Source organism: Microcaecilia unicolor, chromosome 1, assembly GCF_901765095.1.
Source record: "Microcaecilia unicolor chromosome 1, aMicUni1.1, whole genome shotgun sequence".
NCBI lineage: Eukaryota > Metazoa > Chordata > Amphibia > Gymnophiona > Siphonopidae > Microcaecilia > Microcaecilia unicolor.
In genome coordinates this window covers 739,083,065-739,095,639 of record NC_044031.1, presented here as the reverse complement: position 1 = coordinate 739,095,639, position 12,575 = coordinate 739,083,065, and the positions used below count along the sequence as shown (strand labels likewise).

The following is a 12,575-nucleotide window of genomic DNA, read 5'->3' as shown; positions in this document are numbered from 1 at the left end:
GGAGTAAGAGGAGGTGATCCCCGATTCCTTCCGGTGGTCATCTGGTCAGTTGAGGCACTTTTTTGAGGCTTGGTCCTATAAATAAATGGACCAAGTAAAGCCGGCCAAGTGCTCGTCAGAGCTGGCCTTCTGTTTTCCATTATCAGCCGAAGCCGGCCATCTCGTAACCATGCTCCCGTCCCACCTTCCATACCCTGCCAACACGCCCCCTTTAACTTTGGCCAGCCCTGCGACAGAATGCAGTTGAAGCCGGCCAAAATCGGTTTTCGATTATACCGATTTGGCCGGGTTTAGGAGAAGGCCGGCCATCTCCTGATTTGTGTCGGAAGATGACCGCCTTCTCCTTCGAAAATAAGCAGGTAAGGCGCATTAGCATTGTTAATGCACCTTCAAAGCTAAGGCGCATTAAATGCTAATGCGCCTATACATTTCCTATGGATGCATTAATATTTAACACGCAACAACCATTTACGCGTGTTAAAAATGCTAACGCGCCTATAGTGCACCTTAGTAAACATACCCCTTATTTATTTATTTATTTATTTATTTATTTTAAGCACTTCTAACCTGCCTATAAACTAGGCAGTTTCCATAAAAACATACATAGCAATATAAACAAACCTCTTTAATAAAAATATAACACAAAGTGCTGCTGTCATGTTTTCCAAAACTGTACTACATGTCAAAAAAAGGCTTGAACAAAAAACTGTGTTTTCAGTGGCTGCTGGAAACTAGCGGTTAAGCGAAGCTGTCCTTTCAAGGCATTCCACATTAACGTTCCTGCTATAGAAAAAAACTGAGACCCGAGTAAAGACATAATGTACTGAAAAAAACAGTTACAAACTACAGGCATTTAGAGAAATTTGATCTCAAAGACCTTCCCGATTGTAGACAAAGTAAAACATTGACCAAAATACCATGGCATTTTGCCATATATTACTTGGTGAATAACGCTCAAAACGTTATGCTGCACTCGGTATTTCACGGGTAACCAATGAAGATGTTTCAAAATTTGAATGATGTGTTCAAATCTAGAAATACCAGAGACTAACCTAGCAGCTGCATTTTGTACTGTTTGTAAAGCTTTAATCCTGTACTCTGGCACACCCAAATAAAGAAAGTTGCTGAACATAACATAGGTTTTAAATGAAACAACATGGCCACTTACACAACATAAACAGCTGGTGTGAACGTTCTTGACTAAATGTTGCAGCTGCGTGCATAACTGTCAGTATTTTATAATCTTAGGGCATAAGTGTTGGGCATGTTTGTCTTTTGTAGACCAGAGAGTGACGCTACATTACCTGAATTATATCGTTATAGCCTTTATCAAGACTATCCGATATTACATTCACTTTTCAAGCTTCAAGGATTGATTGAGACTCCTGAGGCAGGCCTGTGGCCGAAACATAGTACTGTGTCGAGTCTGTGAATAAAGTTGTTTCCTTTACCACCATAGTCCTGTTTCCCTGGAGTCATTGGTCCACTTCCCACTCCCTAGCAGATGGGCACGCCCATGACCCATCCTTGCCCCTCACATGTCCACACCCCCTTGCATGTGGGCACTAAAGAATTTCAGCCCTAAGGTTATAGAATTACAACTAAGTGCAGTTACATGTGTAACTGCAAATTAGTGCAATTAATTCAAATTAACTCCAATCATAGTCGATTATCAATAATCTGTCCATGCAAGTTAATGCACTAAGGGCCAGATTCTATCTATGGTGCCTGCAAAATCCATGCGGAAACAAAATACGCCTAGGATTCTGTAAAGTATGATAGAATAGGCTCAAATTTCTGCATGATCTATAGAATATGCCCAGTGGCTCTCCACGTGACCAAATTTGGTTGCATCCATTTAGGCCACGTTTTACTCAGTGTAAATCCCAATGCCTAAATTAGGCACACATTGGGTGTATTCTATAATAATGTGCATAGATTTTAGAAACACCTATGCCCCACTCATGGCCATGCCCCCTTTTCAAATATGCAACTTAGAAATTAGGCGCACCACATTATAGAATACACTTAGTGAATTGTGCGTGTACATCTGAATTAATGCCAATTAGTGCTGATAGTTATTTGTTAACATCCAATTAACAGCACTGATTAGCTAGTTATCCAATTAAGTTATGTGCATTGCTATAGAAGACACTTCAATTTCTGTGTAGAATCCTACCACTTAGCCCCTATATGTAAAAATGGATTCCACATCTCATAAGAGCATAAGTATTGCCATATTGAGACAGACCAAAAGTCCATCAAGCTCAGCATCCTGTTTCCAACAGTGGCCAATCCTAGTTACATCCCAAAACAGTACAGTACATTTTATGCTGCTTATCCTAGAAATAAGCAGTGGATTTTCCCCAAGTCCATTTTAATAATGGCCTATGGCCCGTAACCTCCGTTCACAGGATAAATCCCTCCTCTCAGTACCCTTCTCCACCACCGCCAACTCCAGGCTCCGCTCATTCTGCCTCGCCTCACCCTATGCTTGGAACAACCTTCCTGAACCCTTACGCCAAGCCCCCTCCCTGCCCGTCTTCAAGTCTTTGCTTAAAGCCCACCTCTTCAATGCTGCCTTCGGCACCTAACCCTTACCGTTCAGTGAATCCAGACTGCCCCAATTTGACTGCCCCTATCGGACCGACCGTTCACTTGTCTATTAGATTGTAAGCTCTATGAGCAGGGACTGTCGTCCCATGCTCTTTATCATTTTTGTCACCCTTCTCTGCACCTTTTCTAATTCCACTATATCTTTTTTGAGATGCGGTGACCAGATTTGAACACAATATTCGAGGTGCGGTCGCACCATGGAGCGATAAAAAGGCATTATAACATCCTCATTTTTGTTTTCCATTCCTTTCCTAATAATACCTAACATTCTATTTGCTTTCTTAGCCGCAGCAGCACACTGAGCAGAAGGTGACACCTAGATCCCTTTCCTGGTCTGTGACTCCTAATCTGGAACTTTGCATTGCATAGCTATAATTCTGGTTCCTCTTTCCCACATGCATCACTTTGCACTTGCTCACATTAAACATCATCTGCCATTTAGACGCCCAGTCTCCCAGTCTCGTAAGGTCCTCTTGTAATTTTTCACAATCCCCTTGCGATTTAACAAATTTGAATAGCTTTGTGTCATTAGCAAATTGAGGGGCCCTTTTACAAAGCAGCAGTAAGTCCAACGCGGGCTTACCATTTGCTAAAAGGGAAGTACCGCTGGTCTACTGCAGCAGCCCGGCAGTAGTTCCCACCCCCAGGGTGTGCCATTTCCAGCACTACAAAAATTTTTTATTTTTGTAGCATTGGTGTGTATCCAGCGGTAATCAGGCAGTGCCACGTGCTGTCCAGTTACCGCCAGGAGAGAGAGCCCGTTGTTAAAACTTTACCAGCACACCCCTGCTTACGGGTACTACAGTTTGAAGTAAGGCTGCTGAGAGACAAAGCCAGGCCTGGGGCAAGCAACCCCCCCCCCCCTTGCATGCCCACGACCCCTGGCCTGCACGTGCCCACATGCCTCCTGTGCCTGCTTACTTGCTTCCCTCCTCCTCCTCTGCTCTGCTGCACAGGTCTTTCTTCTTGCTGCATCCAAACAGGAGGTTCTTCATACAGGAAGTGGGACGAGGCAGGAAAAAGGACGTGTGGACTGGTGAGCAGAGTTAACGCGATAATGTGTTAACTCAGCACTGCTGCGGCACACGGGAGCAGAAGAGACCATCTGAGCCAAGCCAGCGCCGGGCAGGCTAGGGTTACCATACATCTGGATTTACCTGGACATGTCCTCTTTTTAAGGACATGTATGGGCGTCCGGGCGGGTTTTGCCAGTCCGCCCGTTTGTTCGGATTTCTGGACAAATGGGTGGGCGAGCGGCGGACCTATGCTAACCTCCGCTCCCCTTCCCTTACTTACTATCTACTGCCCTGGTGGTCTAGTGACCTCTTCGGGACAGGAAAGAGCTCCCTCTTTCCTGCCCGGAGCGCTGCCCTTGCCCTGCATCCTGTTGCTGTGTGACGGTCTTGGGATTCAAAATGGCCACCGAGAGTTGAAGCAGCCTCGCGAGACTTCAACTCTTGGCAGCCATTTTGAATCCCGAGACCGTCACAGCAACAGGATGCAGGGCAAAGGCAGCGCTCCGGGGCAGGAAAGAGGGGGCTCTTTCCTGCCCCAAAGAGGTCACTAGACCACCAGGGCAGTAGATAGTAAGTAAGGGGAGGGGAGGGGAATATGTGACCCGGGGGAGGGGAGGTGATGGGGAGGAGGCGAGGGGAATATGTGATCTGGGAGGAGGGGAATATGTGACAGGGGGCGGGGTGAGAGCGAGAAAGGGCAGGGTGAGGATGCGAAAGGGGCGTGATGTGGGCAGGGCAGGGACATGGTGTGGGAAGGGCAGGGGTGGGGCAGGGGGCGTGACATGTGTCCTCTTTTTCAGAGGACAAAATATGGTAACCCTAGGGCAGGCCCTTCTTGGAAGGTGGGCCCTGGGGAATTTTGCCCCCCCCCCCCCGCCCCCCCCCTCTCGGCGGCCCTGGTTTGAAGTGTTTGTAGAAATGGTTACTTCTTTCTTATGTTTGTAATATTTCTGGTATGTTTACCCTCTTTCTTCTGCCATTATGGGAACTTGATTGCATGATGTGCGTTCTTTGACTTCCCATTACTTTTTAATATATTCTATTTTTTGCTTATTTATTTTTATTTATTTATTTATTTATTTATTTATTTTATTTGTTACATTTGTATCCCACATTTTCCCACCTATTTGCAGGCTCAGTGTGGCTCAATGTGCCTTACATAGTACCGTTAACGGCGTTAGCCGATTCCGGTCTGAAATACAAAATTGGAAATATTGAATTTAAAAAATGCATTAATGCCCAAGAAATGAGAAAGTATTAGGTAGAGATGTGACTGCTTGTCTCATGTTGGGCTTTTATTTGCTCCAGGGATCGTTTTTCACTACAGAGCAATTACCACCAGATATACCTTGGACTTTGAGATGGCAAAAAAAGCATGCATTCAGAACAATGCAGTCATTGCTACCCCTGAGCAGCTGCAAGCTGCCTATGATGATGGATATCACCAGTGCGATGCTGGCTGGCTGGCTGATCAAACTGTCAGGTATGATATGGCACTGAACGTTTTTGTTCTCTGAAATACAGTAATTATAACACTGAAGACAATGTGTTAGTGAAGAGTGTGCGATCGGTTATCTTAGATGAATGAAATTGTTTTGCACTGCAGATTATGAAATCTAGATAAAAAGACTACCATAAGATCAGAAATGTCGCTCGGGGGGGGGGGGGGGGGGTCTTATATTGACCACTGCAATATTTTTTCTGTTTTAAACTATAATAAATTATAATTTTCATATGTTTCATCCTTAGTAGAAAATAGAAAGTTCATATTTAAGCATCTTGTTGACATTTATTTATTTATTAGGATTTATTTACCACCTTTTTGAAGGACTTCACTCAAGGCAGTGTTCAGCAAGAATAAGTCAAACACAAGCAATAGACAATTACAGCAGTAAAAATATTCAAACAACAATAACAAAGTACGGCATAGCATGCTACATTATGCCAACACGATACACAATAAAACATTTGAATAGACAGCATAGACACAATATTTTAGCTTATTTTGTGGTATTTGTACTCATGAATATGTGGAGGGGCATTTTCGATCATGGGCGCCCATCTCTAAGGGCGTCCATCTCCAAGGACAGTGCGTGAAGGGGCGGGGCCAACCGTATTTTCGAAACGAGATGGCCGGCCCTCTTCCGTTTCGATAATACGGTTGAGGCTGCCCAAATGTCAGAGATGGCCGGATTTGAGATGGCCAGCCTCGGTTTTTGCCCATAATGGAAACCGAGGCCGGCCATCTCAAACCTGGCCAAATCCAAGGCATTTGGTTGTTCTTTTTTGAAAATAGAATGCTGAGACATTGACCATCGCAATTTCAGCAAGGAACCTATAGGGATCCTTTCCAGCTTATTTTCAAAGGAGATCGCCGGCCATATTCCGACACAAATCAGGAGATGGCCGACCATCTCCTGAAGCCGGCCAAATCAGTATAATCAAAAGCCGATTTTGGCCGGATCCAACTGCTTTCCATCGCAGAGCCGGCCAAAGTTCCCGGGGGCGTGTCAGAAGGGTAGAGATGGGCGCCCTCGGCCGATAATGGAAAAAAGAAGGGCGTCACTGGCGAGAATTTGGTCCACTTTCTTTGGTCTCTTTTTCTTCAGGTCCAAGTCCCCAAAAAGTGCCCAAACTGACCAGATGACCACCGGAGGGAATTGGGGATCACTTCCCCTAACTCCCCCAGTGATCACTAACCCCCTCCCACCCTCAAAAAAACAACTTTAAAAACTTTTTTTGCCACCCTCTATGCCAGCCTCAAATGTGATACTCAGGTCCATTGCAGCAGTATACAGGTACCTGGAGCAGTTTTAGTGGGTGCAGTGGACTTCAGGCAGGCAGACCCAGGCCCCCCCTACCTGTTACACTTGTGGTGGTAAATGGGAACCCTCCAAACCCACCCAAAACCCATTGTACCCACATGTAGGTGCCCCCCTTCACCCATAAGGGCTATGGTAATGGTGTAGAGTTGTGGGGAGTGGGTTTTGGGGGATTTGGGGGGCTCAGCACCCAAGGTAAGGGAGCTATGCAGCTGGGAGCTATTTTTATTTTTATTTTTAATTTTAGAAGTGCCCCCTAAGGTGCCCAGTTGGTGTCCTGGCATGTCAGGGGGACCAGTGCACTACAAATGCTGCGATTGACCTGAGTATGGCATTTGAGGCTGGCATAGAGGCTGGCAAAAAAAGTTTTTAAAGTTGTTTTTTTGAGGGTGGGAGGATGTCAGTGACCACTGGGGGAGTCAGGGGAGGTGATCCCCGATTCCCTCCGGTGGTCATCTGGTCAGTTCGGGCACCTTTTTGAGGCTTGGTCATGAAAACAAATGGACCAAGTAAAGTCGGCCAAGTGTTCGTCAGGGATGCCCTTTTTTTTCCATTATCGGCCAAGGATGCCCATCTCTTAACTACACCCCCGTCCCACCTTCGGTATGCTGCCGACACTCCCCCGGGACCTTTGGTCATCCCCACAACGGAAAGAAGATAAGGACACCCAAAATCAGCTTTCGATTACGCCGATTTGGTCAACCTTGGGAGAAGGACAACCATCTCCCGAATTGTGTCGGAAGATGGGCGCCCTTCTCTTTTGAAAATAAGCAGCATAGACTTCAAATCTCCTGGTAGGGAATAATACACTAAGTATTAGAACAAGAACATAAGAACATTGAAGTCACACTACTTTAGAAATAATTTGACATCTTTTTATCTGTTCAGTGCTGATTACAGAGTAATTGGTGGGAAGAGAAAAGAACAAAACAAAATTGCACCCTTCAGATTGGTTTCCATTCGAGACAACTCTTTTTTTTGTGCTGATGTTTTGTAGATATCCCATCCATGATCCCCGTGAAGAATGCTATGGGGATAAGGATGAATTCCCTGGAGTGAGAACTTACGGTGTTCGAGAAACTGATGAAACCTACGATGTCTATTGTTATGCAGAAGAAATGAAAGGTGAAAATTCTCGAATTCCTTGACAGATGGTGTTGGTCATAATTGTTGCAGATCCTTGAGTGACTGCCTTACCATGCAATCTTCAGCAGGGAAGGAAAGGGGCAGGCAATCAGATTTATGAATGTATTTAGTTGGATTTATTAACCAGTTCTATGAAGAAATTCACCCAAGATGGTATACAGCAAGTACAGCTTGACATAGGGGCCCCTTTTACTAAGCCGCGTAAGGGGCCTACACGTGCCCAATTTGGAGTTACCGCCTGGCTACCGTATGGCCTGTGTGGTAATTTCATTTTTGATGTGCATCCACTACACACGCCAGAAAATAAAATATATAGTAGTGGATATTTTATTTTCTGGCGCGGCAAAAATCGGGCGGGAACACCGACTTGATGCACGTAGACAATTACTGCACGGTTAACGCGAGAGACCTTACCGCTAAGTCAATGGCTGTTGGTAAGGTCTCAGACCTAAAATGGACGTGCGCCAATTTTTATTTTGCCGCATGTCCATCTTCGGCAAAAAGTTTTAAAAAGCATTTTTTTTACAGGTGCGCTGAAAAATGGATCTGTGCACGTCCATAACATGCGCCTACACTACCGCAGCCTTCTTCAGCACGCATTTGTAAAAGGACCCCATAAAACTTACAATTGTATCAGGGTCACATGTTAGAATATTTAACTAACATGGATATGATACTAACTCTGTTCATACAATACAATGAAATATCTTAATAGGTAGCCCGAGGGAACAAATATAGAGATGGGACAAGATTGGCAGTACAAAATCATTGGGATAAATAGATAATAAGATATGAGGAAGTGATATAAGTTACAGGGTGCAGAGCAAGCTAGAAACCAGAACTTCCATCATACCTATTATGTCCCTTAGCTTTAGATCATTTTTGATCCAGCACTGAATTTATTCTGATCAGGTATAGTAAATCATGCAAAATTGTGACAGTTTAAGCATTTGGTGGGTGATGTGGAGGGGCATAATCGAACAGCGCCGGCCATCTATATGGGCGGCCATCTCTAAGGCCGGCGCCGTAAAGAGGTGTCCCAAACCGTATTATCGAAACAAGATGGACGGCCATCTTTCGTTTTGATAATACGGTTGGGGCCGGCCAAATGTCAGAGATGGCCGGTGTTGAGATGGCCAGCATCGGTTTTCGCCGATAATGGAAACCGAGGACGCCCATCTCAAACCCGGCCAAATCCAAGGCATTTGGTCGTGGGAGGGGCCAGCATTTGTAGTGCCCTGGTCCCCCTGACATGCCAGGACACCAACCGGGCACCCTAGGGGGCACTGCAGTGGACTTCATTAATAGCTCCCAGGTACATAGCTCCCTTCCCTTGGTTACTGAGCCCCCCAAATCCACCCCAAAATCCACTCCCCACAACTGTACACCACTACCATAGCTCTTATGGGTGAAGGGGGGCACCTACATGTGGGTACAGTGGGTTTCGGGTGGATTTTGGAGGGTTCCCATTTACCACCACAAGTGTAACAGGTAGGGGGGGATGGGCCTGGGTCCACCTGCCTGAAGTGCATTGCAGTACCCCCTAAAACTGTTCCAGGGACCTGCATACTGCTGTCATGGAGCTGGGTATGACATTTGAGGCTGGCAAAAAATGTTTTCTTTTTTTTAGGGTGGGAGGGGGTTGGTGACCACTGGGGGAGTAAGGGGAGGTCATCCCCGATTCCCTCCGGTGGTCATCTGGTCAGTTGGGGCACTTTTTGGAGGCTTGGTCCTAAAAATAAATGGACCAAATGAAGCCTTTTTTTTCCATTATTGGGTGAAGCCGGCCAACTCATAACCACGCCCCCGTCCCGCCTTCTGTACCCTGCCGATATGCCCCCTTGAAGTTTGCTGGCTCTGCGACAGAAAGCAGTTCAACCCGGCCAAAATCGGCTTTCGATTACACCGATTTGGCCAGGTTTAGGAAAATAAGCAGGATAGACTGTCATTTGGATTGTGATGGAGCTCATCAAAGCAAATATTTCTTCTGACTACAAACCTACCCCCCCCCCCCCCCCCCTGTTTACTAAGCTGCGCTAGTGGCTACCATGAACTAATGCTGACACAGTCTAGTCATTTTTCTTTTATTATCTGTCTGTTTGTATGACATTTTTGGCTGAATGTTTATCTGCCCTTTATTATTATGGCGTTCTTTTCCTAAACAAAATTTTAAATTTATTTTATTGTACTCCGCCTTGATTTGCTCTAGTGATAAAGGCGGTTTAGTAACTTTTAATAAATGATAAACGATTATCAGAAGAATTTGGAAATTATCAGTATAAATTGTCAGTGCAATTTGTTTTCTAGGTGAAGTATTTTATACGACATCTCCACAAAAGTTCACCTTTCAGGAGGCATTGCAACAATGTCAAAATCTTGATGCTCAGTTGGCTACTACTGGCCAACTATACCTGGCCTGGCAGCGTGGTATGGATGTGTGCAGTGCAGGATGGCTGGCAGATCACAGTGTGAGATACCCAATCTCTACAGCACGCCCCAACTGTGGTGGTAACTTGGTTGGAGTAAGAACAGTTTACCTCCATGCGAATCAGACTGGGTATCCTGACCCCATGTCTCGTTATGACGCCATTTGCTATAAAGGTGACTGCATCATGTATCACAAGAATTTTAACTCATTTGATTGCTTTTCAGATTCATCTGAAGGGGGGGAGAGAAGGGGGCTAATTTACTATTGGCTTCTTTTACTAAACGGCGCTAACGATTCCCGTGCGGCAAATGAGAGGAAGCCCATAGGAATTGAATGGGCTTCTTCTTATTTGCCATGCTGGGAATTGCTGGTGTGGCTTAGTAAAAAAGGCCCTCTACCTAGATACATTCGGTCAAATGGTGAATATCTTTCCTTTAGGAAACTCTTGAAAACCCATCTGTTCAAACAGGTTTACCCAAGTGACTTGACCTACCATAAGCAAACATAAGCAACCCATCTATTTACCGGTTCAACTAATCATTAACAACAATGACTCAGAAAATATCTCCTATCAACCTTCCTACCCTCCATGCTCTTCCTAACTTCTCCCCTATTGCTCCACATCCTTACCTATCCCTATCCTTTCTCTCATACCTCTTTTATCCCATTTACTCCTTGTTCATTTGTCCTATCATATACCTCCTTTACTGATTCTGATACTACAGATTGTATTCTCTTGATACTATGTAAGCCGCATTGAACCTGCGATGAGCGGGAAAGCGTGGGGTACAAATGTAATAAATAAGTAAATAAATAAATATATTGGTTTAATTGAAAGGAAAGAACCAGGCACACCCATTAAAGGGGGGCCGACCACAACCGGGCTGAAGGCCAGCGAAGACAGAAGTGTGGGGGAGGGTACAGGGAGGGCCTAGCTAGAGAGCAGAGGTAGTAGTGGGAGGGAAACAAGGGGTAGCAAGGGGAGGGGGCAGGAAAGAAGGGGAGGAGCAAGGGAGGAGGAGAGAGGAATTTGAACTGCACAGGAAGTCCTTTTGAATTTGGAAGCAGGAGAAGAGCAACCCTGGGCAGCAGCTCCTGAAATTTTTACAGGCACATGTTTTGTGTCTGCCCTGGGCAGAGCTTGTGCAGAGTACAGCCAAAGAAGCTCTTACAGCAGAGCACGATATTCCAGCGAATTGAGAACAATTTTTACGATATGTAGACATTTAAAACTTTGTGCAAGGCATTTTAGCTTTCTTCTGCCGACCCCCATTTAGCTTTTCCAGGATGGCCGGCCATCTCGGGTTAGTTGCCTATCTCACGGCATTACGCGCACTAGGCTAGAGTCCCACATACGCTGCCCATGGCGCATGGCAGATGGGTTTGCCGCAGCGCGGTTGCCGTTTTTGGCCGGCCATGCAGTGCTCACAATCCGCAGTGCATAGCACGGCACTGAGGCACGACTCGGAAGACCTTGTGCACAGTACTGAACCGAGGCACAAACGATCTCAGGGAGACGAAAACACCTTTAATGGTACGTCATTTTTGCTCTTCTCCTGCCTCAGCGGCACACCGCACGTTAAGATGCGGTGATGGCCGGCCACTAATACTTGGCCGACAGTTACGCACTATACGGCAACGGACCTTCGAGCCCCGTTGTGGCCGGCCACGCCGTGTTATCTAATTCGAAAAATTAATGCGTTATAAGCTGTCCATGCCAATACGGCGATGGACCTTAAAACCCGTTATGGCCGTTGATTGTTCTACAGGCATACGTGTCTAGGCCCATTTCGGTTGATCCGGCAGACCTAGTGCATAGCACGGCACTGAGGCACGACTCGGAAGACCTTGTGCACAGTACTGAACCGAGGCGCAAACGATCTCAGGGAGACGAAAACACCTTTAATGGTACATCATTTTTGCTCTTCTCCTGCCTCAGCGGCACACCGCATGTTAAGATGCGGTGATGGCCGGCCAATAATACTTGGCCGACAGTTACGCGCTATACGGCAACGGACCTTTGAGCCCGTTGTGGCTGGCCACGCCGTGTTATCAAATTCGATAAATTAATGCGGTATAAGCCATCCATGCCATTACGGCGACGGACCTTAAGCCCCGTTATGGCCGGCCACACCAGATTTTCGATGTAATGCGGCAAAAATGAGTGCAGTATAAGTCGCTCATGCTGTATAAGCCGCCCAGGCCACGCAGAGCTATACAAGCCCCATTGTGGTCGGCCATGCCGTGTTATCTAATTGGGTAAAATTTAGTGCGGTATAAGTCGTCCATGTTGTATAAGCTGCCCATGTCACGCAGCACTACGGCAATAGCTGCTGATCAAAAACACATGCATACAAATACCAGATCAGTAGCTATTGCTGTTTATATATAGTAATACCATAAACCCAACTTTTCTGTATAATTGCTTTCTCTTTGTTACTCTTTAAGTTCCAAACTGACTTCAATTCAATTCCAACCAACATAAACGATCTCAGTGGAAAATCCGAATTGTTTATGGAGTTTGCAAAAATAAACAATTGGGATTTA

At 45.7% G+C, this 12,575-nt stretch overlaps 1 protein-coding gene across 2 annotated transcripts in view; it reads left to right on the top strand.

Moving 5' to 3' along the window:
* The window catches only part of ACAN (aggrecan), a 190,800-nt gene that overhangs the window by 85,517 nt on the left and 92,708 nt on the right, over positions 1 to 12,575 (top strand). For both annotated transcript variants that reach the window (XM_030189702.1, XM_030189701.1), the window contains exons 4-6: positions 4,941 to 5,115; positions 7,452 to 7,579; positions 9,908 to 10,201. In XM_030189702.1, the coding sequence (XP_030045562.1) occupies positions 4,941 to 5,115; positions 7,452 to 7,579; positions 9,908 to 10,201 (597 nt within the window). The remainder of the gene's footprint in view (positions 1 to 4,940; positions 5,116 to 7,451; positions 7,580 to 9,907; positions 10,202 to 12,575) is intronic.